The 26,782-nt window shown below is 44.4% G+C and overlaps 1 protein-coding gene across 4 annotated transcripts in view; it reads right to left on the bottom strand.

Moving 5' to 3' along the window:
* slco4a1 (solute carrier organic anion transporter family, member 4A1) overlaps positions 1-26,782 on the bottom strand; it is a 52,497-nt gene that overhangs the window by 5,102 nt on the left and 20,613 nt on the right. For all 4 annotated transcript variants that reach the window (XR_013812049.1, XM_079741716.1, XM_079741715.1 and 1 more), the window contains exons 2-9: positions 18,170-18,226; positions 17,101-17,952; positions 16,551-16,641; positions 15,005-15,126; positions 7,370-7,481; positions 6,654-6,808; positions 5,123-5,390; positions 2,279-2,444 (exon numbers count right to left, since the gene is read on the bottom strand). Coding sequence is in view for 3 of the 4 variants with exons in the window: in XM_079741716.1 (XP_079597842.1) it covers positions 2,279-2,444; positions 5,123-5,390; positions 6,654-6,808; positions 7,370-7,481; positions 15,005-15,126; positions 16,551-16,641; positions 17,101-17,952; positions 18,170-18,176 (1,773 nt within the window). In the remaining variant the exon portion in view is untranslated. The remainder of the gene's footprint in view (positions 1-2,278; positions 2,445-5,122; positions 5,391-6,653; positions 6,809-7,369; positions 7,482-15,004; positions 15,127-16,550; positions 16,642-17,100; positions 17,953-18,169; positions 18,227-26,782) is intronic.

Below are 26,782 nucleotides of genomic sequence, written 5' to 3'. Positions count from 1 at the left end.
AACACACACACACACACACACACACACACACAAAAGAGAGAAGGCCAAACAGAACGGACAGAGCAATTATTTACCGGGGTTACACAAGAAAGCAATATCTAAGTGACAGTAACAGTATCTAAGTGTTATCAACCACGATTGCAGGTACAATTCATGCGCGGAGCTTGGGGGTGGCTTTCGGGACTGAAGCCCCGAATCTCACGTCAAAAGCCCCGGATCTTTTTTAAGCTTTTGAAGTTATGACAACCCTGACATGTTCCCTCATGTTTTGACTGGTAGTGATTTTCACCTCTTGAAATTGATTTATTTTCATTTTGAAAGAAACAACACATGGAAGCAATGTTAAACGCCATCTCTCGTTCGGTTGTTTAGAACGGTTGCCAGGACAACGTGACGTTTTCTAACCATCCCCGTCTCTCAGCAGTCTTGTTAAAGTAGCCTCGGGGTGTGGAACAAACATTACCATGGACATTAGAAGTTATTTTTCTAAACCAACGTCCAGTGATACCGTAGCATTAGCAGCCCCTGCCAATGACCTGTCAAAGGTTTCAGCTCAGTGAGATTAGCTTGATGCGCGCTGGCCGGGAGCAGTAGTGCTGGTGCTAGCGCTAAAGGACTAGAATGCAGGTAATCGCATTTTAGAAACTCAAATTGTTTTGGGGGAGGACTCCCAGACCCCCCTCTGGGCTAAGCCCCGGATGTACACAAAGTCTGGCTCCGCCTCTGGTACAATTTAATGGTTTACATTTGTGTACCCTTTATCGGTCATTGCCATTGGCAAAATTTGGAGCACCAATATGACGTTGCATGATTGCGAAGTCATATTGGTGCTCCTTGAATAGTGAGTCGGATAGTAAAAAAAAATGTCCTTTGTCCTTTCCTAACCTCCTTTCCATGACCTTGATGGAAAGATGTGAAAAATAATTCATAGGGACCTTGAAAAGACAATCACAGTAGTAAGAATTTGCACCTAACTTAGGCTACGTCCCTATGAGACTGCACCTAAACTAGGCCACATCACCATGAGACTGCACCTTAACTAGGCCACGTCACCATGAGACTGCACCTAAACTAGGCTCGTCACCATGAGACTGCACCTAAACTAGGCTCGTCACTATGAGACTGCAACTACGCTACGTCATGATAAAGCGCCGGATTCTATGGACGGGGTTTGCGGTGTGTGTTCTAACCATAAATACACCATAAATTGTAGATCAGTTGACAAATCATGTTGACCAGTAAGTTACAGATCCTACAGATCAATCATGAGATGCATTTTGGATGCTGAATGAGACTAATTTTGGAAATTAGCAACTCTAAAAGCCACTTTTTATTCCCCACAAAATGTTTGATTCAGTGATTCTGCATGTTTGAATCTACACCTATGTACAGAAAATATTTGACAGATAGATCAGTTGTGGTCCAGTCAATTGATGCACTCTCATCATAAACATTCAAATCCGGGATGATTGCACGTCAGTGAATAGTTACATGTGATTTATAAAGGCTTAGGAAGCCATAGATAGTCTTCAATTTAGATGAACTCACACAAAAAAAACTAATTCTAATGCTTTTTAACTACTTAAACGTGAATTGTAGCATTAAATTAAGCTTTATCAACACATTAGAAATAGTTTGTAAATTATTCACCTTGGAACAATGTAAAGTCATGGCATTCATTGTGACGTGTTTCTGTAACGAGGCAGTGGATGGCGCTGGTTTGTGCAACCTTCACGTTGAGTCTTAAAGGCTCTGAAGTCGACAAATGGTCGTCTGAACGGCGCGTGAGGGCCGTACATGACCACATTTTTGGTTTACGCATGCCAACTACAAAGTGGGCTTTATAAGTGTGTGAGTACCAACAATTACGGCTTTAAACCTGCACAACCTAGTAACAATTACTGGCTAGAGTCTGGAGTAGGAGTCAGAAGGTTAGAATGATTATTCTTTTTTTGTATTGGTAGTCTCTGAAGATCAGGCCTCGATCACGTTGACAGCCTCTACCTAAACCAATCGCCTTGGAAGTCCTGAAGACCAGGGAGTGCAGAAGTCTAATTAAAACGAATGATGGCAGTGACCAATGAAAGTGAAGGAATCTGCATAGCAATTATTTTATTTTTTCTATATCTGAAATAGACTAAATAATGATTTTAGAATATAAACACAAGTCTGCATGGGGCCTGCACTCTGAATGGCTGCAGGTATCAGGAGGGTTGCATCAGTCAAAGCAGAGGAGAAACAAAGCCTTCTGACTTCGATGATAAGCAGGACAGCGTACCTGTCTCCCAGTCGTGGCGTCAGTGTGATGGATGGTGCTGCAGCCTGCGTGGCAGGGAGAGTAATACATGACGCCGTCCTCCCCACACACCGGGTTGTACAGATCCCGGGAACAGCTGCAGCCTGAGTTGCAACCCACTAGCAGGCTGTCGGACCCCAGGTCAGAACTGGGGTACAGAGAGATAACAGGGGACACACACAGGAGTGGGGAGAGAGCGTTAATGAGATAAAAATCATCAACACTCTTACTTTACTTTCATTTGAAACTGGGAAAGCCCTCAACGTTCAAGCTTCTCCAATTTTCTATTTGATGTTTTGATTTTTCTCAGCTTGACTTAAGGCACTATAAGTTTGACAGTGAAACATATGTTGCTCCCTGGATAGGGCTGAACAATTAATCTAACTAACCGACATCGCAATTAAGATAACTAATTTAACTATGTTTTATTCAATGTTCTTAATCGCAAAGGCTGCGATTAAAACAGTCTTTGTTTTAATGTTTCACAATATAACCGGTTGTAATCGGAAACAGGGGGCCACGTGTATAAGACCCTCCGCTCATGTGAGAGCAGTAGATGAAGAAAACAAATTGCCATGCTACGCTTTGAGTTGTGGAAAATAAAACAAATTGACCGCTTTTTGTCAAGGAGACCGAATCCCCACTCGGCAGGGATCGCTGCCCGAAACGATGAAGAGTATATTATGAACGCAGTTTAAAACGGCACCGCGAAACGACTACGGAGATAGCGGAGATCATTGGGACATGAAGCCCCTCAACACGGGGCCCAGGGCCGCGTTTACGGCCCACATTTTACACCTTTACATATTACGTTTATGTTTATTACAATGACTTTGAGTTATCTTCATATTTTTAGAGGGGTAGAGAAACATGTTTTTATTTTACAATTCAATAGTTAAATAAAGATGTTAGAACATCAATTCATGCATTAATTCATCTCAACACATAGGCCTTGCCTACAGGAAAGAGCAATTTATATATTGCTTGCTTCCAACGTTTGTTGGTAATACTTCAGAGTTATGTTTGTGTTAAGTGAATAATACACAAGACAAGGAACTTTAAAAAGAAAAATTGCATGCTAAATTGCAATCGCAATATTGGTTTTAAAAAACCCAATTTGAATATTTCCCCAAATCGTCCCCCTCCCCCTTCAGTGATGTTGCCTCCTGAGTTAATATAAGATTTATCATCAAACAACATTTGTTTTATATCAATCTTATTTTACTTATTAGGTTGTACGACATATGAACCAGCATCCAGTCCCCCCAACATACATGACACCAAGCACATAGGCCTAGAGTCTAACCGTTTGAACCGTTTGGGAGCCTAAAGTTGATCAAAAGCTTGATGTGATGGGTCAGCCCCAGTTTGAGGGCGTGCCAAACAAAATGTTTTACGCCAACTCGCAGCCAGTTCAGGAGAGATGTTTTATGTCGAGAGATTAACTCATGCTCGCATGGAAAATCCCAGAAAGCATATGACCTCTGCTGACTGGATGCATAATGCGTGACATAAACAACTAATATCCCATTGGACAACCATCCTAATTTATGTTTGTACTGCCTAATAGACGATGGGCTAAAGATCAGTTCGCGAAATATGGGGTTGCCCAGGGTGGCTTGACCCCCCTATTTACCAATTAGTTCTCCTGAAAGCTGAAAAGCAAAAAAAAAAAAATCTATATTTTATCATCACTAATGGTCACTTAAATATTATAAAGATCACCATGTCCAGTATTCGGAATTCATTTATTTTTTCACAAATATGTTATTTTTTGCCAAGCGGAGCCAGCCAGTCCTGTGTGCGTATGCAAATTAGCGATGTGCGCCAAACAGAAGAAAGACGTAATGTTGAGAAGTCATACTAAAAACGTCTGGCAAGTGAAAGCTAAACCAGAGTCTATCACTCACACACTTTGGGTCTATTCTAACTTAATTCCAACTTTTTAGATCTTTGCAGTGACTGAATTGTGATGACAGAACTGATTGTTGTGCATAAGATGAGTGTGTGCGACTGTCCTTTGTGGCTATGGCATACTGCATGGTTATGTAGGCCTGGTTGGTTGTGGTCTTGGTGAAGCTGCCTAGCCTTGACTGAGAAGTTGGGGTGATTGCATGCTTACGTGCGAGAGAGAGCGAGAGAGAGAGAGAGAGAGAGAGAGAGAGCGAGAGCGAGAGCGAGAGAGAGAGAGAGAGAGAGAGAGCAGTTGGGGTGTTTGCATTCTTGCTTGCCTGCGAGCGAGCGAGCGAGAGAGAGAGAGAGAACCTGCCCTCGTGAAGTTTGGCTTGTTGTGGGTTGTCTGTCAGCATCCGCAGGCTCTCATCTGCAAGTGCACTGACTGCATGCCAGTCTCCGATAAGAATAAGAATAAATGCCTAAGGCTATACCTTAGGCATTTATTCAATTGATTGCTCTTCTAAATGCGCCAGATTGGTGCCAATTATTTTCTTGTTTGCATTATAATGCACAATTTTGCCTCTCATTGTTATAAAAGAACGTGCATCCAAACAACTTTAGCCAATGCATCCTCCTACGTCAGTGTTGCTTTACGAATACTATAGCATATCGGATTATCAAAAATTGTTTTATAGTGTGTGTGTTGTCCTGCAGGCTATAGACTGATTGTCTTGGCTCGCGTCCACGAAATATTGTAACGTTATAGGCCTACTGCAATTTGAGAAAATTTAGATCGGTGTTGCGCAACATCCAGGGGATGGGGTCCCCCCCGAATATTGACGGGTATTTCGCACACTGCTACAGACCCAGCACAGATCAGAACATCAGGTCAAACGCACAGCACGCCGCTCTGTTCATATGATCACAGACCTATTTGTGAGTGGCTGGTTGCTGGTGTTACTGGTGGGGTACTGGTGTTGGAAGTGGGGGCCGCGGTGGACAGCAGAGCGGTAGGGCTCAGTGACCCCGGCCATGGGCACGTTGGGGCAGTGGATGAGGAAGATGAAGATGGCCAGCAGGCTGACCAGGGCACACAGCATGCAGAAGCGGATGATACCGCGGCAGCGTAGGTTGAGGCGCTTCACGATGTAGCCCCCGAGGAAGGTGCCCCCTCCGCCGGCCGGGACCACCATGATGCCTGCAGAGGAGAACAGAAATACCGTCTGGAGGAGTCAAGGATAGCAAACTGAACATGAATATTAGACAAATAAAGAAGGAATCAAATGTACACATGGTATAAATCGATGAAGTGAAAAGAATACTTCAATTGTTACCTGGCATCAGCTTGTAGTTTTTATTTTCTAGTGTGAGCACGCCAACCGTACTCAAGTACAGCTCAATTCCGTGGCCTGAGCACACTCGGGAGAGTGTGTACTCAGGCCACGGTACAGACGCTTATGAGCCGACACGCGAACACGCACGGCTACGCAACATGAGCTGGATGACGTATAGTCCATGCGACCCTTCTACCCCATTAAACAATAAACATGGCGGCAAGCGGTTCATGAGTGGGTTCACGAGTGCGGTTCACTGGAGAAGGCAGGGCTCTAGACCTCTTTAGAATAATTTGCATACTCCCGAATGTTTTTATTTTTTTATGAAGACACCCGCATGCAAGAATAAGTTCATGTCTGAGTGTAGGCTACAAACGCGACTTACTATTTACAAGTGCAAAAACGCCAACATATTCTTTATTTTGCTGACCACTTGTTTTTTATCCCAACAAAAGCCTCGCAAGGACAGTTCCTCTGCGTCTCTCTCGTAGATCGCACCATCTTTCAACGTCTTTGTTTAATACGACTGCATCACCTTCTCTCACGTGATCAGCAGCTCGCTGATTTCACTTTCTTTCCAGTTAGAACTGCTCATGGTCATATCGCTGCCTTGTCTCTGTGGAGACAGCGCAGCAACCCCTCTACCCAACCCCCCAACAGAATGTAACCCAATAAACCGCCAATGTATGCAGGGTCCGGGAGGGTAAATAGGGGTTCTAGCTCAAGCAGGCAATTTACCTCGGGGAGTGTAAACTCGCGGACCGTGCCGCGAAAGAGGCGGGCATCAAACGGCATATGTGGCAGTGTAAAAACGCTCAATGAGAGGGGGCTGAGTCTGAGTAGAACGGCTCCAAATAAGCAACAAAGTCAGTAAAGTGTCAATTGTTTTGTCGGTGTTGTTCTCCGTTGTAGTTCTACTAAGCAGCGGACGCTTGGTGATGACGTATGCACAAGAAGCAACCGTACTCCGGCCCAGTGTGAGTGCGCCCTAACACTTATCTGTCCTTCTGTCCATTTGTCTTGTCCTTTGGTGTCCCTGTCTGTTTTCTTGTCTTCCTCTCTGTACGTATGTCTCTCTGCCTGTTGGTCTGTATGTCTGTCAGTCTGTCCATCTAGGGTTCCCTCACCGAACCACGTGGCGGCCTCTGAGGCGCTGAGGTTGAACTGGGACTCCAGGAACTTGGGGCCGAAGGTGGACATGCCGGCGATGAGCGTGGCCTCTGTGGCGCCGGCCAGACACAGGAACAGGAAGGGGGGGTTCTTCAAGAGCATCAACACAGACCTGGCAACAGCAGAGAGTAAGAAAGGGTTGCAACCCTAATTACAAAGCTCTACTGTAATATAATAGCCTTTGGCAAGTAGAAGACACACATCCCAGATTTCTCTGTCCAAACTGGCGTGAGTGGTCATAGGAGGGATGTAGACAATCTCTGTCAAAACGAGTTGTTTATGCTTGTTTATCCATTCAGTCTAGACTGCCTACTTTTCCTAGAATCTTAAATGTATACTATTAAAGACTAATCACGACTATTATCCAATGTAAACTGGTACGCCATGTTCACCACGCCTCAGCCCATGCTTGGAGATTGGGTAATGCGTGTGTAGGTGCCTACGAAGCTCTCTGGTGAACGGCCTTGGGGATTTTGTTTAAACAGAAACTTTTTTGAATCTTCTTACATTTGAAATTCAAAACTGTTGAACTGTCTGAATATTTCTCTTCTGCAAACACAAAATTTTTTTTGGTTTTGATTGTATGTTTGACAATTAAATTGTATTTTTTTCTTTGGCAATGAAATGAGAGTGCTCTTCCATATCTAGGGAGCTCTCTCTGTGTTCTTCTTACCGGGGCATGTCCTTGACTGATTTACCAAACTGTGGGTCGGAGGCTGTGGCGTTGCTGCCATCTTTATGCTGGTGAGCTTCAGACACACGCATGGCTGCAAACTTCTGAGAGCCTGCAGGAAGGAGGAAACATTGAATCGTTATTCATTTTTTTCAACTTACATTGTCCAATTTAAATCGTCCTTCTCATATTTCAGCAATAAATAATGTAGACATGTCCCATTTTCTGAAGAAAATGCTTGTCATTGCATGGGCCAGGTGAGTTTGGTTGTATGAGCCATATGCTAATGCTAGCAAGGCTAATAAGCAATCCAAAAATGTAACAAGTTTATTATCTCTTGCATGATTAAGAAACGTTATAACGGTTTCTTAATTAATTCCCTATTTTAACGGTCTGAAATGCAAGTGAGAAGCGCGAAATGCGAGTAGCTTTGTGGGCGGATCTCTGGCGCTGTGTACAGGCGGATAAATGACTCTTGCGCCCCACGCAAATCTAAAATGTATTGGTCTGAAAACTGTAGGTGTTTTTTTTGGCGTAACCCCTTTAACCCATTTGTACCGGCTGCTGTGCGGCGCAACATTGTATCTAGTGGATACAATGTTGCTCCGCGCAGCCGGTACAAATGGGTTAATGGTAAACACGCATTGATGCGCAATCCGGTCTTAAAAGTAAACACGCACAGATGCGTGATCCGGTCTGAATGGGTTAAGAGCCAGCGCATTTGAACTTGACGAGGGGATATTTTGACAGCGCGTTTGTAGTCTCCACTGAGACAGATCTGTGACCACATGAATTTCAAACTTCAAATGGCTCAGTCTATGGACAAATAATAGGCCTAATTCACAAATGGAATACCGTTTCTTCTACAACTTCAGAAACACTGAGTCGTCTCATAACTTTTTGCAAAGATAACATAACAATATATTATATGCGGTCCTGTGGCCGCAACTGTGGGCCTATTTAACGATGATGATGCGGCAATACATTAACAAACATTGTTTCTAACCAGTATTGTATACATTATCGTTATCGACCTGTGTTCGTAATATGCATGTGTCCCCCCGTTAATATACATTGCATGGACTGTATTATGCGTTACGTGTTTAGTTTGCGTGTGTTTAAACAGATGGACGCACACAAGCCCGCGCCAAGCATCACCCGCATTCAATCATTCTTTTAAATACTCACTCGGGGTAAAACTATGTTTCCTTACGATGAAATACTCATCAATCCTAAAAGTTATGGGCTTGTACACAATGTCTGTGTCAAGAAAATATGGGTTTGCTATACAGTGTTTGCCGATGCATTGTTTTAAAAGTAAAACTTCTTACCGCTGTATCAGTGTTCTTTCCCAAATAATTGTAACCGTTTTAATTTACCCTAAAACGAGATTTTGTTTTGGAAGGCTGGGATATAGCCTATTTGCTCGAGTCTATTATTATTATTCTTATTCTTATTACACATGGCACAGCCTACTACAGTGTTCATTCATGCAGCCCCTATGGATTTTTTTTGTTTTTCCCCAATCCTGGTGTGTAAGCTTATGTTGCAGTTCTGACCTACCATGGTACGTCAAAATAGCCTCACCAACTGCGCTATCCGCTAGTGCCCTTAGACCAGGAATTTTTCGGTCAGTGGCGCAAATGCTTTCTCGATCTGTAAATTAGCACCACGTTTCATTTGCGCCGGAACACGCCTCTGCTCTTCGCCGACACGCCTCTCAGGGCACAAGTGTAGTGCCGCAAGTTTACTGTGGGGGAAAATCAGCTTTACACCTGGTGCAAACTAGCAACATTACAAACTAGCAACAATGTGTTGTGTAGAAAGTAAATTGCGCTGGGTGCAAGATAGGGCCCAGTGTGTACCAAATGCAGGGTATTTTGTATTTACATCATTTTTTTTCAAGGTATTCAAAATCATTCAGCAAAATCTATTCAGATCATGTGTGCTTTAGGGAAAAATGTCCAGCCCGTCAAGTAATTAGTTACACGGTTTTCATTTCTACATCAGGTTTGCAGTTCCACATCCATCCGTTTGTGGCTCAATGACATTCACACAGCACTGGAGACCTTCAACAGGGTCAGAGGGATGAGCAACCCTACGGGCCTTTTGCTCTGGCACACCTGTGGTTCATCTGACTGAACACCCTAATCCTGTTGATGGAGAAGCTGCCCTTGTGGGTACTAGCAGCACATTTGTGAATGCTGGAGCTCAACATGTGGGCGTAAGAGTGGATGAAAGATCTACCAAAAAGAGCTACCAAAAAGGGCTACCAAAAAGAGCTGCCAAAAAGGGCTACCAAAAAGGGCTACCAAAAAGGGCTACCAAAAAGGGCTACCAAAAAGAGCTACCAAAAAGAGCTACCAAAACGAGCTACCAAAAAGAGCTACCAAAAAGGGCTACCAAAAAGAGCTACCAAAAAGGGCTACCAAAAAGAGCTACCAAAAAGAGCTACCAAAAAGAGCTACCAAAACGAGCTACCAAAAAGAGCTACCAAAAAGAGCTACCAAGAGGGTGTAAGGGTAAATTACTGCCTGTCTTGCGACGCCTCAGCCCAACACTTGGTACTACCGAAGAGAAGGAGAATTTCTCCCTAGATGGGGAAGAGAGAATGAGCCCCCAATTTTCACCAATGGGAACACATGAGGTTCAGCCAAAGAGGGCGGGGCTAGAGGTAGAACTACTGATTCCGGAAAAACCCTCCCGTGAGTGAAAGAAAAAAAGAAAAACACCTGGGAGGAAACGGAGGAATGGAGGGGGCCCCCTTTATCACTGATAATCAAAAAGAGGGGTTTTAGAGAGTCATACACATGTCATTATATTATCATGTCCCCTATGCAGTTACTCTGCATGCCAAAATGTTACTTTACTATTTTAAATTGTTATACTCTATAACCTAATAACAAAGGAAGAGTGTATTTACTCTCTATAAATATTTATGAATATATTGATTTTACAAAATAGTGTATCTCTTCTTACTATTTTTACATGAATAGTATGGTTAGAGTAGCATAGAGCACCAACTTTTTTACCTAGTCTAACGAGGACACTGCTATTATAGACTATAGGCTATTGTATAAATTGGGAAACAAGCGTACTTGATCTCCCCTATAGAAGATGGAGATGCACTGGAGTAAAGCATGGGAATGTAGACGGGGGAATGTAGACGCGTGAATTAGGCCTGGGCGATATGGCTGAAAGACATATCACAATATAACTTGATCATATTGATCGATATCGATAACTATTGATCATTTGAATGACCAAAAAGGACTAGGAACTACCATACTGGATTTAAGCACTTCTGTGTAATACGTAATATGAACTTCAACTAGTGTTTCCCACACATTGAAGAGACTATGAGGCACCGCCATAGTCTAATTTCGGCCGCCATAGTTTCAATATAAAAAGATAAATAAAATAAAAGACAAACTCAACATATCCGTTACTTTGTTTGGGTTAAACCCAGCAGTCTGTATTAAGGGCGTGTGTGTAAGAGTGTGTGTGTGTATTGGGGAGGGGGGGAGAGTGAGAGAATATTTGGTATGCACAGAATCTATGAATTTGATAGTATTAATAATAATAATAATAATAATAATAATAATAATAATAATAATAATAAAAAACTAGTAGTATGAAGGCTCAGCACTGTGTTTTAGTCAATTTTGTTTTCAACTTTTCTTAAATGCTTTCTGAAAACTCCTCAACCCCATTTAGTATGACCCTTAACATTGTGTCATCAACATTCATATCAGTACCAGCAGTTTGTAAGTAATTTGTCTGTAATTTATGTGTCAAATTTTGGTTCTCAAAATTCACAAGATTGATGCATTTCAATGAAATCGATTCAAATTACTCCAATGTCGATAAAACAATGAAAAACACTCAAATATTGTAAATAAGTATGGAACCGTGTTTGTGTAACAAACTCAGGTGCTAGATTCGGTGACGCAGTCTCTTATCGATATATATTGAACATGTTTTATATTGATATTGAAAAGTCTATCAGGATACAATAATTTATCGTTCCATTGGCTAGGCCTAGCGTGAATGTAGAAGGGGGAATGTAGACGGTGAATGTAGAAGGTGAATGAAGACAGTGAATGCAGACAGTGAATGTAGACGCTGAATGTAGACGCTGAATGTACAGCACAGTGGTGACGTCAGGAGATCAAAAACAAGGACCAAGTTGGCAGAAGATGACCTTTTGATTTTCTATTTTCTTCTTCATGCAAGACTTCTGTAAGGTAATCTCTGAACACATTCTAACAGGCACGCCTCGATTTACCTCCGTTATCCAAGAATGTAAACATCGCTACGGGACAGAATATCTTAATTGAGAACATTCAAAACAAAAAAACAAATAAATTGGATACACCAAAAAGCACACACTTAACAAACTACTGATGGCGGAGGGCAACAACCGTACAGTTGACTAGCTCGCTCTAGAAGTTTGGTCGTGGTTGGAGGAGAGAAGTGGCCTAGAGACCAAGATCGGACCAGAAGAGGCCCGGCCTCTCCTTTGTAGACCAGAACCATAAGGTATCATGATAGACTTTTGATCAATATCAATATAAAACATGTTCAATATACGGTCACACCCCTAACTGCAGGAGAGCGAAGAGGGCTCCCACTGTCAGCAGACAGTGCCACCATAGGAGGGGCTGGTAATTAGATATAGCCCGTCCCCTTAATCCAGTCACTAGGAATAGGAACAAGTATTACCTGGTGATTGTGGATAGACAGCTTTTTTTTTTCACTATGGCGCCCAAGGCCGCCTTAATGCACGGGCTTACCTGGGCTGAAGTCCCAGGGCCTACGACGATCAGGGGGCCTATCATGAGCTGCAGTAAATGTTTTTTTTTTTCTTTATACTGGCTCATGATAGGCCCCCCGATCGGCGTAGGCCCAAGACAATGTGATTTTTTGTGAACCCCCCAAATTATTTACACATCTTCATTGTAAGTTCCCGCAGGGGTCCTACGAAACCTCTTAGCCCCAGGGCCCAATGGCAGGTTAGTGCAGGCCTGATGGCGGCACTGTCTGCTCAGTTTGTGATTATTCTTGGACTTTCATTGTTTTTTTTGCATGAAGCTATTTTTACTAATATAACCTTCAACAAAGTTTTGCATTTATAGACAATGTGTTTGTCGTGACTGCAGGCCTAGCCTGTCTGTAAACTGGTGGTAGCGTAGCGATGTTAGGAGCTTTGGTTCTTTGGGATTTGGTTCATAAATATGTTGAGTGAAATATGTGGGCTAATGAGAAAGACATTTTTTAACTATTGAGATTAACTACAGTTTCCATAATTGCCAAGTAACAAAACTCAAACCTCTTCTGAATGTGTGTGCGCGTGTACGCGGGATTCCTTTTTGATGACGACATACACAGTCCCCCCACTAAAAAAATCCCCACCACACCACCCTCTGTGATGCCAGTACTGTTGAGCTAGGAACAGGGGCCATCTACAGTTTAGGACAACTTCTAAAGTAACTGTGTAGTGTAGGCGATAGCTCCCAGTGAGAGAGAGGTCAGGAGGAAGGACATGTGTACTGATGGAAGGCAATTTACCTATTGCCTCTGAAACCTTCTCTTAGCTACTATACATTGATTGTAAACCCCCATATTTAGCATCAAAATTGTGCAGAGAAACTGGATTATCTGTTTATTTCGGTTTAATGACAACAAACAAAACTTTCAGGACAAAAACAAAATAAGGTAAACTTTTTTTGGGGGGATTTCTACATATTGAGGTTTATGGATTAATGTGGATATTTTGTTCAAAAGTAAGCCAGAGCACTATGCCAAACAAAGAATAAAGACTTGGTTCTTCGTTCTTGTTTTCCCTATTGTTGTTTTCCCTATTTTTTAGGGATGTCCCGATGCCACTTTTTCACTTCGATACTAATACAGATACCGCAGCTTTGGCTAGCTGCTGATACCGATATCAGTCCAATACTTTGATTTTACTCTTGAGCAAATAATAATAATAAAAATATATATGCAAGCACTTTTCTCATGATTGCGAATAAGGCAAAAGACATTAAAACATCTCACTAAAGAAAAGTTGAATGGCTAAAATCCAATAAAAAGATTTGAACAGAGTTCAAAAGTAAGTAAACAATGTAAACATGCACACATTTAAAATAATGTAATGGTTGGAAACAGAGTTAAACAAATAGTTCAAGTTTGAATACATTTGAGATCATATATAGAATAGCTGAGCTGTTACAGCTGATAGTTTGAAATGGTTGAATCAAGTGTGTGCACTTGTGCATGCGTGTGTGTCATCACTTGTAGTAAACAGGAAGTGTTATCAGCGTTATTCTTTCACATCGAGATAAGCTCACAAAATGATAAGGCTTGTACGGTTGGACTCCTTGGAGTCTCTTTCATATGGCATATTGTTTATGTAGATATCATGTTGTGTAAAATATCGTTCAAGTTAGCCTTTAGCTTCTACCATAAGTACATCGAATATGTAATCCACTTGTGGTGATTGTCTCATCCCACAATGCAATACTTCTTCCTGCCAGTCTGCTCTCTCTGTAAAGGGGGCCAAACTTTGGAACTCTCTAGCCACTGAGTTAAAATTAGAGACCAATACTAAAGCTTTTAACAAAAGACTCAAACAGTAGCTAAAATCTAATCAACAGTGCACACATGAATAGTTTGCTCTCTTGCCTTTTTATGTTCCTATTGAAAATTGCTTGTATTTCTTTGACTTCTTTATATTTGTATTGCTTTGTTATTTTGACTGCGCTATATTTTAATTGCCCTATCTTTTCAAAAGCTGCCTATGGACAAGTGTTGCGAATTGGCACTTGTGCTAAAACACTTAAACAATGCATCTGGTCTGTCCAATGTAATTGCTATGTCCATATCAAATAAACACTGCATAAATAAATAAGTAAGAAGCAGCAAGCCTCTAGCCATATAAATGGGGGTCGCCACATCCAAACATTAAATATATCATAATTATATTTCCAATCGTTTAAACATTTTGATAGATTGGACGTCCGCGATGTCCCAAACGGTTCGCTTTTGTGATCCCCGAGCTTGTGCTTGGCTATCACAACAGCTGTGATCTGCTCTTGCCCAAGCTGGAACGTTTGCAGTGACCGCGTGATCGCGCTCGGCAAAAGCCGAGGTGAGAGTTATGCAACAGCCAGGTTTCTTCTTTACGGTTGAATTAATGCCAAACTGCTGACATGACTGTTCAACAGGTAGCTCTCATGCGCTAGCTCGCATGTGCCTAATTGGCGACTATTGTCGTCATGTGAAACGCTGCGCCGATCGAATCATATTTACTTCTCCCCTCCGATGTCCGATCCAGCGTAATAGGCCGATGTCGGACCGATACCGATGTCGTGGATTGGATCGGGACATCCCTGCTATTTTTATATCAAGACAGGGGACCCAAATTTTGGGTGATTAGGATTGACTGTTTTGGATGTATGCCTATTTCCTGTATAAGTGGTGTTTGCAAACATTACGATGGAGTGCCTGAAGGTCATACCTTTTCGGGTTTCCGAAATTAATAAAAAGAAGTACGGTTTTGAAATGTACGTATTGAGAAGAACAAGAAGGAACTTGCATATTGTGTTGTGGTTCTATTTTCAGCACGACAGTTACCTGGTAGTTGTCGAGGATAGCCCAGGATAGGGAGGGCAATGATCAGAGCTGCCGCTCCTCCAGCCAGGAACCCGATCCACCAGGCCCCCACCCACAGAGAGTTCTCTGGAGTTAGCTCTGTACTGTACACACAGAAACACACACACACACACACACACACACACAGAGTGAGGGATTTATCTGACTTTTTCCCCTATATGGATAGTAGTGCAAAGAGGAGTGGAAAATAAGTTGAGACAACGGTTATGACATCCAGCAAATCCTGTGCATCCATCCTTGTGAATGCTAAAATGTGCATGAGCTACTACCAGTGCTTCAATGGTAAAAGCATGCTTCCTAATCGGAAAAGCTTATTGAGAGCAAATTTATTTCAGAAAAATCTTGTTTTCAAATTGGACAAACGATTTGGGAATGAACAACGTAATAAAGAATCATGTTGTTGTGAACTCTAGTCATGATCTGCTTGCATGGATATGCATTGCATGCAGTTATTGTATATAGTGTGTAGCCTATTGGAGAATTGGAGACGTATAAGTTCAGAGAAATTCATCTGGTTGGTTGATTTGGCCCGTCTATCACCAACATAGGTGGTGATAGACAGATGGTTTATCCAATCAGCTAACCAGTATTTTCGCCCCTTCCCAAAAGTTCTGAAATGGAAAGTTCCCAGATGGATATGCTGAGCAAATGCGAATCAATCCATCTGGCGGAGTAAGGTTATAATGTTGCAGCCATAATCTTCGAAAAACGGCCTGCAATGTAATACATACTCTAAGACCTCTGGAAGGGATGGTTTCTGCCAGTGAAGGGCTCAGATTATATTTTAACTTCATGGAAAGGATATAACATATAAATTTGGGCTGGGCAACGATTAAACGTTTTAATCGCGACTAATCGCATCGTATTGGTGAGTTAACTCGCGATTAAACACACTTTTAAAATTTCCATTTTAAATCCACTCCAGTTTAAGTTAAATTAGATTATCAAATGGAATGACACATTATCATTCATACCAAATGTACTTAATAAGCAAAAACTAGACCAAGTGGTCAGATTTGGGAATTGTAAACAGGCGGTTAATTAGTCGAATTGTAAACCAACAGTAACTACAAGTGGAGTTCAATTCAAGAAGGAGAACTTGCGTTAATTTGTATTAATCGCGTTAAAATAAGTTTGCATTAAAGCGTAATTAACGAGTTAACTTGCCCAGCCCTAATAGAAATATATAATTTTCTTCTTTACCTTTTGCCTGAACCACTTTGTTTTGGTGTCCAACAAAGTCTCGCTCAAAGTGAAGCCTCGCGATAGTTCAGTTGTTGCAGTAGGAGAATGGTTGAGATGGGAGCGAGAGTTGGGGAGAGAAAAGTTTGTCGGGTTGGACTACAGACTGTGTTGCCGAATCTTTAAGATTTTGGTGAAGGCCATTTTACTACAACAACGTAACAAGATCTTAGAGCGAAGCTTCTCCTTTTGCGAGACAAGCTGATCAAGTGATGGTCAATTAAAAAGCTTTAGTATATACACAACTATTCTATGAAATGCTTACGTCAGGTGGGTCTCAGTGTACATTTTGAGAAAGTAGCCACCCAGCAGATAACCTGCGGCTGGTCCCACAATGGCTGCTGTGTAGAAGATCCCTGGGGAGGGAAGGACCAAAGAAAGGAAAACAGAGGCGTGTCAGAAGAGTAACATTTTCGATTTCCTACTTCCTGGTCTCTTGGATCAAAGTGAGTCCATTGTTCTTGGCAGCGGTGGAATAGCATTAAATACAGGTTTTTACATGAGACAAAGTGTGTTAACGAGCAATTGTATTCGGGGAACTGGGAGAGCCAGTAGTAGCAGTTATTTAGCATGACCAGTTAGAATCAACCCATGCACTAGGAACCCAAAGACTTTCATATTTGTGGTGTGTTGACAATACAATTAATGTGAGGGGACTAAGGAGCTCACAGGACCAAGATTACGATTCAAGCAGTAAATTAGCCATTCATATTTCTGATGAGAGCAATGCAAAGGGCCTGTGTGTATTTATTGGGAAGTAATGGGTGAGTATATTCATTACTGATCACGTGTCATATGTAAGGTGCGAGTCTCACCTATATAGACAGGAGCGTAGCTTGACTTGACATTCTCATCCAGGTATGTGACCCCTAATGTGTAGAGTGGCGTGGCCCCCATACCGTGGAGAAACTGGCCCAACATAAATACAAAACGATAGTTGGAGAGCCCAGTGCTCTCCTTGCTGTGGCACGGCCTGGTGCGGTTGGCGGAGCACATTCCCGTGTGCTCGGGCAAGCTGACCTGGTAGGGGGGTGTGGTGAAGTGGGGTAAGGCAAACACGAGCGACCCCAGACCCATCATCAGCACCCCCCAGCCCAGCCAGCGAGGCTTGTGGCCGGTCCCACCGAAGTAGCTGACGAACGCAAGGCACACGCATGCGGCGATGTCGTAGGAGCTCGCAATCAGGCCGGCCTGGTAGCTGCGCAGGTCGAAGCGCCGCTCGAGGGATGTGACCACGGTGTTGATGAAGCCGTTGATGATCATGCCCTGGAGGAATGAAGCGGTGCACAGGAAGAACAGCAACCACCGGGGGGTGTTGAAGACCTGAAGGGTCCTGTGCGTCAGGGCCCCCCAGCCACACTGCGGATCCAAGTCCTCTGAAGGGAATTTGGAGCCGACGGGGGTCTCCCCGCTGACGGCGCCGTCCACAGTTTGGATCTCCCGCCGGAGGGTGCTTGCGCCAGTGAGAATTTTTGGCCGAATGCCGCCATGACCCCGTCCGGGACTTCCAGGGCCTGACTCTACGGGGCTCACAGTCTGAGATTCCAAAGGGCTTGGGGTGTTGTCCACTGAGCCCTGGGGGCGATCCTGCAGGTCCAAGAGCTCCTGCCTGGAGCTAAAGGATGCATCAGCATTTAGCAAAACTGGCATTGCCCCGCTGAGGGTCACTGTTGGGAAGAGAGACGGGTGTTGGGAGCTAGGGTGGCACAAGCCTAACTGAGGATACAATAGAGAAGATAGTGAAAGATGAATCAGAAGATTGGCTCAAATCAGAGATAGTAAATTGTTAGCTCATTTGGGGCTTTTCTATTATATCCTGAGTTGTTCTTTGGTCTCCATGAGTTCAGCGTCAAATGCTGTTTGCTGGATGTTTTTTCTACTCACTAAACATGAGAAAGGGTTGACGGCTTCATGTTGAGGTTGCTGCTGGTTAACAATGCCCTATGGTGAAAAAAGACAGACAGGGAAACAAATGAAGGACGAATACAGAGGTTTGTTTCAGATTATCACAATGAACATTTTCATGGGTCAAGTATTTTTTTACTTTCAAGGAAAGCTAAACTCATTGTAACAAAGGTTTTTTCTTTGATTCTTAATCAGGTTTATTAAGTATCTTGACACTTTATACGTGCATACTCAAGCCAACCATTTATTCTGATGCTGAGATGGGATTACGGGATATATTTTATAACTACTAAAATCTCACAAAAAAATAGAAAACGGCAAATAAAATAAAAAGTGCTATCCAAACCATTAACATAATGTATTGGTATTTATTTTATATTTTTCATGTTTTAACCAATTATACTGTATTTTATTGTATTCTGTTTTCAATGTGGTTTTATATCGATATAAGAAAGAATCTTTATAAAGACAAGAAAATAAAGGGTGCATGGTCTAATTACAATATTAGAACATTATAGTGATGCATTTATATTTACATAATTATATTATATGTACACGTATATGTACATATTAACGTGTAATCAGACAATAAGCCACTCCTAGCCAAGTTGTGGGCCAGCAACAAAGACATTTGTTGAACAACCAAGTCGATATGCAGAATATTGAACCCTGGTACACAATACTCCATACAGACAAGAAGGCACGACTACTTATCCAGGCAAGCAGAGCATCGATTGAATGGAGCTTAAAATGTTTCTCTAGACAGCTGAGCCTGATTCGGAGACCAACCTTCTTGAATAGTGGAATCAGCATAAGGTGAACTTCCCGTTAGTAGCTATGCTAGCGAAAAGGTACTTGTGAATTGGTTCCTGCCACTAGTTCCCCATCCAAGCAGGAATGGGGAACTAGTGACCTCTTACATGTAATAGGTCATGTCTCAAGACAGAAAGAGTTGATCAACTTGTCATTGAAGCTCTTACCCTGAGAAACAACTGTTGAAACCGTAAGAAACTCTGTATATGAATTTAGTTTTGAAACTTTTGGTGCTTAATGGTTGATTTTGAATCAGAGTGTAATGTTTATTATTATTTTATTTTTTTTGTAACAGTTTAACTTTATATTTATTTTGTTTAATATCCCAATCTTATTTTTCTTTTACTTATTTGTGACAGTTCTGTTCAACGACCCTTTCAAATAAAATGGGAAAAGAGAATGTGCCTTTCATTTGTATTTAGTTCACAGGATTGTCATAAAGTAAAATTTTCTCATAGATTAAAAAAACCTTGTTTATATAATCACTAGTCATTGGAAAGGCATTTGTATGCATTATCCTTGGACCTAGAGTTCTCCCATTCTCTCTAATTGAAAGGTCTGTATTTGCATTGCCACTGTAGCCATCAAGTACAACACTTTGGCAAAGCCAATCTTCTATTTTCTTTGTTGTGTAGATTCCTTTAACTAACCTGCAGGAACCTTGGGGGACGAGGGAGTGTGAGCGAGAGAGAGAGATTAATTCATGAATCCAAGGCGGTGTTTTAGCGGGTGGACCTCATGTTAAGCCACCAGCCCAGACGTCAATGTGACGGTTAAACACGGACCAGTCCAGAGAGAAGCGAGTTCGAGGGGACAGCTACCATCCGGTGGTCCATACTAATGAACGAAGTCCTCCGCCCTGCTCCAGATATAATAATATTAAGTAAACCATATAAAAAGAATAACACAAGTATCAACAGTGAATAACCTTCCCCTCCCCCTCCCACGGTTGACAAGTGGAAGGGGCCCTTAGTGCTGCCAAATGCAGAGAGAGACAGCCAGACAGACACACATTTTTGATGAATTTCTGTCTTCTACCTTTTCAACTCCTCCCACCTTCATTCAACTGCCTTTCCAAAACTGAAAGGCAGTTGGTCTTGGCCGCCTTCTATGTCATGATAATACCTTCTGTCATCTTATCAGAAACAGCCTCCTCTGTTGCAGAACAGAAGCACATACTTTTATCTGAACTCAAATGTACTCAGCAGTAAGCAGTTGGAACGTGGGACAAAATGTATCTGTCCGAAACACAACTCCAGCCCAACAAGGTAGTTAGAACTTCACAATACCATTTATATTATTATGAAGGCAGCAGTTGTGTTCAATGTTACACATGTACATAAACATGTTTAATGGTATATTCATTGTTTCATCAGTACTGTACAAACTTGATGAAAAGAGATTAGCTTATTCAATCTAAAAGTGTGGATGTGAATACTGGTGAATACCAAATATTTGATAAACCATTGTAATGTAGTGGACATTATGGAAACAATTCCCCATACTGTGTGTTACATTTATTTCCCTTGATATACATTCCCTTATTATCCTTGTTTTGCTTATCATCAGTCGTGCGTTCTGCACGACATGTTATTGTGTTCCAATATAAGGGACGCTGTCTCTTTAAGGAAGCGGACCTGTTTTGGTTGTGATGACAACGGCGCGGTTTGTTTTTTCCGGTTTGGTGAGCAACAATAAATGACACGCCGTTGCGTTGTCAACGTGAGAAATCTCTTCTTTCATCAAATCACGATTTCCACACTGGTGACCCCGACGTTTGTCTGCTGGACGCATTCCAGTGACACACCGAACAACTATGTCGACGAATGCTGTTTCATTGAAACTCCCGGAGTTCTGGGAGTCGTCGGCTTCTGCTTGGTTCGCGCAGACTGAGGCACAATTCGCGTTGCGTGAAATTACCGCGGACACCACCAAATACTACTATGTAGTGTCGGCCCTCGGCAGTTCAACAGCAACAAGAGTGGTTAGTCTCCTGAAACATCCCCCTGCAGAGAATAAGTATACAGCACTCAAGGCTCACCTGCTGAAGACTTTTGAACTTTCTGATGCTGAGAGGGCTAGCCGGCTATTTTCTCTGCAAGGCTTGGGCGACAGCAAACCGTCTGAACTTATGGACAGGATGTTGGATCTGCTTGGAGAGCACAGGCCTGATTTCCTCTTCGTCCAGCTCTTCCTGCGTCAACTCCCGTCTCAGGTACGGGCTGCTTTGGCCAACACTGCCATCACTGATTGCCGCGCGCTGGCAGAGGAGGCTGACAGGTTTTTTCTGGCTGTTCAACACCCTGGCATGACTGCTGCTGCGCTCCATCCTGCGTACGCCATTGCAACCAACTCGGCCCAAGTCCCTCACACCGCCGCCCCGCTCCCTTGTGACTCAGCGCTCACTGCAGTGGCTACAGTTTCGCACCGGCAACGTTCTGACACAAGCCTGTGTTTTTACCACGCTAAATTCGGCTCCAGGGCCAAGAAATGCCTACCACCTTGCAGCTTCAGGGGGACGGGAAACGCCAGGGCCGGCGCTCAGTAGTGGCTTTGAGTGTCGGCCGCACTGGCAGGCTGCTGTTCATCCAGGACACCATCTCCGGGCGCCGTTTCCTGTGTGACACCGGCGCACAGAGGAGCATTCTGCCTGCATTACCACTGGACATCCTGGCGGATGGATTTGGCCCCCCCCTGGAGGCTGCTAATGGTAGCCCCATACGCACTTATGGCACTCGACACGTTGCACTATGTTTTGGCGGTCAGCGGTTTAGCTGGGACTCTATCACAGCCAAAGTGGCTGTCCCCCTCCTGGGTGCGGACTTTCTATGCGCTTATGGGCTGCTGGTGGATGTCAAAAACCGTCGTTTGATTGACGCCACCACGTTTTCTTCATACACCTGCGCTCTCAGTGGTTTGGACTCCATCAGACTGTCTAGCGTGCTCTCGCAGGCCGACGAGTTTCATCGCCTGCTCGCAGAGTTTCCAGTGCTCACACAGCCCACCTTTTCTTCATCTAAGGCCAAGCATGGAGTGGAGCACCACATCGCCACCAATGGCCCGCCTGTCTACGCCCGGGCACGACGACTAGACCCAGCCAAGCTGGCCATTGCCAGGGCTGAGTTTGACAGCATGGAACGCCTTGGCATCATCCGCCGCTCCAGCAGCCCGTGGGCTTCGCCTCTCCACATGGTTCCAAAGCCCGCCGGCGGGTGGCGCCCCTGCGGCGATTACCGCAGGCTTAACGACGCTACAACGCCAGATCGCTATCCAGTGCCTCATATCCAGGATTTTTCAGCACACCTGGCTGGCAAAGTTCTTTTTTCGAAGGTGGACCTCGTCCGTGGATACCACCAGGTTCCTGTCCAACAGCTCGATGTGCCCAAAACAGCAGTGATCACCCCTTTTGGACTGTTTGAGTTCTTGAGGATGCCTTTCGGCCTGAAAAACGCCGCCCAGTCATTCCAGCGCCTCATGGACTCTGTACTACGTGATCTGCCTTTCCTGTTTGTGTACCTGGACGACATCCTCGTGGCCAGTACCTCCAAAACCGAACACCTGGCCCACCTGCGGATCCTCTTCGAGCGTCTCAGCCAGCACGGACTTATCATCAACCCAGCTAAGTGCCAGTTTGGGTTGACCACCATCGACTTCCTGGGACATCGAGTCACCAAGGGCGGGGCCGTGCCACTCCCATCTAAGGTTGACGCAATCTCGAACTTCCCACGGCCCGTCACAGTGAGGTCCCTGCAGGAGTTCCTGGGAATGGTGAACTTTTACCACCGCTTCATTCCCAGAGCTGCTGCAATCATGTGCCCCCTGCATGAGGCCTTGAGGGGGAAAATACCAAAACATCTGGTGGATTGGTCCTCGGAGAGAGACAAAGCGTTCATGGATGCAAAGGCCGCGTTGGCCAAAGCGACGATGCTGGCACACCCATCACCTGATGCGCCCATTGCCATCACAACAGACGCTTCGGACTATGCAGTGGGCGGTGTGCACGAGCAGTGGGTGGATGGTGCCTGGCAACCGCTTGCTTTCTTTAGCCGCCAGCTACGCCCGCCTGAACGCAAGTACAGCACGTTTGACCGGGAGCTGCTTGCACTTCACCTTGCCATCCGACATTTCCGTTCACTGCTAGAGGGTCGACAGTTTACAGCTTTTTTTGACCACAAACCCCTAACGTTCGCCATGGCTAAGGTGTCTGAGCCGTGGTCTGCCCGCCAACAGCGACAACTCTCTTACACCTCAGAGTTCACCACAGACGTTCAACACGTTGCAGGCAAAGCCAACCTTGTCGCAGACTGCCTCTCTCGCACCGTTGTGGGGGCCGTCCACCTGGGGCTTGACTACGCCCACATGGCAGCCGATCAGGCCACGGACCTGGATGTACAGGCACTCAAGACTGCTGCCACTGGACTGCAGTTGTCGGAGATCGCTTTTGGCAATGGCGGCACCATGCTGCTTTGTGACGTCTCCACTGGAGAGCCACGGCCCGTCGTTCCCTCGGCATGGAGACGACGTGTTTTTGACGCTGTGCACAGCCTTTCCCACCCGGGTAGGAAACCATCTCAGAGGTTGGTGGCGGCCAAGTTTGTCTGGCATGGCCTCAAGAAGGATGTGCGTGACTGGGCAGACTCTTGTGTGGAGTGTCAGCGATCAAAAATTCACCGCCACACCAAGGCTCCGCTGGCGCATTTCCCGGTGCCGGAGCGAAGATTCGACCACGTCAACGTGGATCTCGTGGGTCCTCTTCCTTCCTCCCTGGGTTTCACTTACCTCCTCACCATGGTGGATAGGACCACTCGATGGCCGGAGGCTGTCCCATTGACATCAGGGACGACTGCTGAGATGGCGCGGGCGTTCATCGGTACCTGGGTTGCCCGGTTTGGCACCCCATCTGACTTGTCTTCGGACCGGGGCTCACAGTTTACCTCTGAGCTCTGGAACGCCATTGCGGACAGCCTGGGTGTGAAACTTCACCGCACCACTGCATATCACCCCCAGGCTAACGGACTTTGCGAGCGTTTTCATCGTGCTATGAAGGCCTCTCTTCGAGCCAGCCTCAAGGACAGTGGCTGGGTTGACAGGCTCCCTTGGGTCATGCTGGGCCTGAGGACTGCCCCTAAGGAGGACCTACAGTCCTCATCAGCGGAGCTGGTGTATGGCCAGCCATTGCGGGTTCCAGGGGATTTCGTTCCTGACTCTACAATTCCCTGGTCCTCAGCCCATCAGCGGACAGTGCTTCAGGATAGGGCTAGGCTTTTCGCGCCTGTGCCTACTTCACGCCACAGCCTCCCACAATCCTACACGCCCCCACGTCTTTCGTCAGCGGAGTACGTCTTCATCCGTCATGACGCACACCGGGGGCCGCTGCAGCCTCCTTACGACGGCCCGTTCCGTGTTTTGGAGACGGGGGTAAAGCACTTTGTGGTGGACATTGGCGGTAGGGCAGAGCGCATTTCTGTGGACCGCCTTAAGCCAGCTCATCTGGATGTGGACAAGCCTGTTGGGCTTGCCCAGCCTCCAAAGCGTGGGCGCCCTCCGGTGCGGCCCAAGTCCCTGAGGGTGGAGCCTAGGTTTTCCTCACACCGCCATTCTCCCTCCCGCCCCAATGCCTCAGAGGCGCCGCCGCCATGCGCAGGGGCCTCGACCCACGCCCAAGTGCAGAGGAGTCGTTGTGGCCGAATTGTTCGCCCTCCTCCTCGCTGACTTTGGATTGTTTTTGTTATGGTGAATTCTTGGGGGACGTATGTAGTGGACATTATGGAAACAATTCCCCATACTGTGTGTTACATTTATTTCCCTTGATATACATTCCCTTATTATCCTTGTTTTGCTTATCATCAGTCGTGCGTTCTGCACGACATGTTATTGTGTTCCAATATAAGGGACGCTGTCTCTTTAAGGAAGCGGACCTGTTTTGGTTGTGATGACAACGGCGCGGTTTGTTTTTTCCGGTTTGGTGAGAAACAATAAATGACACGCCGTTGCGTTGTCAACGTGAGAAATCTCTTCTTTCATCAAATCACGATTTCCACAGTAACATCTATAAATATACTGTATTCATATGCAATATCCTATACAAATCAAAATAAATCAACATACAAAACATTTCTTATCCCAAAAGTCGTGAACAGGATACATTTGAATAATGACATAAAGTGGTGCAGAGACTAAGTTTACATTTGAGGAAGTGACTTCATGTGAACCTCACATGAAGTCACATCAGTTGCATGCCTAACTCACATGTGAAGCTTTTGCAAGTTAAGAAAAGTAAAAAAAAAACAATAGTTAAAGCATTTAGTTAGATTAATGAAGCAGACCGGGCGCACCAGTAGTGTGATTTTGGACGAATAATTTACCACACCTCCTATCCCCAAAGTTTATGACTTTGGAGGAAGGGTTTAACTTTAAAAAAAAAAGTAACAAATAAATAAAACTTACCCAATTGATTGAGTTAAGTTTAACACACCTGTGCCCTGTACTACGAACCTTGATTAGTTGGTTAGCGATGTATGTTGCGAGGTATGTTAGCTGTGACACGAAAGTCGGTCCAAAGTACCCTCTTTTAGCTTCGCTGTATAACCATGGTGACTTATGCTGTCAACCAAACATGGTCGGGAGCAGGTTTTCAGTAAATCATTCATTCTGTCCAGCCTTTATATGCCCCGGATTACACATATGTTGTTTGTGGATTCAAATGATAATTTTTCATGTTAAGAGTTTGACCGTTTATTGTTCAATTGTTCAGTTAAAGGCTGTAGAGAAAACACAATGAGAAAGACTACATGTCTCGTATGTGACGTCACGCTCCCTGCGACTGGCGTGGACAAGACCGACAATCTCCCCATCGGCATAACTGAAACCCTCCACATGCCCCGACTTATAATGGTTTTCGCCTCTTTCGATGCTTTTATCCTCCCCTTGGAAAAAACCTAACATTATCAAACTTCTTCACGAAAATGTTTAGTTTTCATTGCATGAAACTTTTTCGGCAGCGACGGATCCGTCATCCTATCAGATCGCGTATGCAAATTTAAGCACTGTGACACTACTCGGGCTCTGACGACCCTGGAAAGCTCCCCCATCCGTCAGCCACGCCTTCCCACGTCCGTTGACGGACGGTGCAGTGGCCACGAGGCGTTACTAATCCACTGCGCCAACGCCGCTACCTCTCAGCGATTGAAAACACATGCTATACATTTCTTACATAGGTTGTATTTAAAGTGAATTCCATAAATTATAGAATAATTAAGGATGGACGTTGCTTATTCATTTTGAAATCTTCATCGCTCTATGGGGATTAATGGCGAACAATTCTGCATTTGGCAAAGTTATTTTATAGACAATATGCAGAATCTTTTCACTTATACGAATTTACACTATCGGCTGTTTTTTTGCCAGGACGCCTCCCAAGCCTTATTATGTGCAACTGTGTAGCCCCTAGCTGTTATCTGAGTTTTGAGCTCCTCATAGCAGCTCATTATGACTATCTGTTCCTCTTGAGGGAAATAGACTGCTCTTGAACTATCTAGTTTGTAACGGTGAGTAAAATGACGCGATAAACGCCCCTTTTATGTGAACGCACATTGAACCTAAAGCGGAAAACCTGGCTCGACTAATCGAATCCTAAGTGAGCATCGGTAGTACCATTTAACTCTGATCACGACTTGCGTCTCTGTCGATACAGGCTTTCCCAAGAAAGCCTGGGTATGTTCAGCGAGGGACATAGCGCCAATCCGACATTGACGTCTAATTGTGGTAGTGGCGGCACTT

The sequence above is a fragment of the Pollachius pollachius genome, assembly GCF_949987615.1.
Source record: "Pollachius pollachius genome assembly, chromosome: 8".
NCBI classification, from domain to species: Eukaryota; Metazoa; Chordata; class Actinopteri; order Gadiformes; family Gadidae; genus Pollachius; species Pollachius pollachius.
Note: the sequence above shows the minus strand (reverse complement) of the source record. Positions and strands in the feature narration are given on the sequence as shown.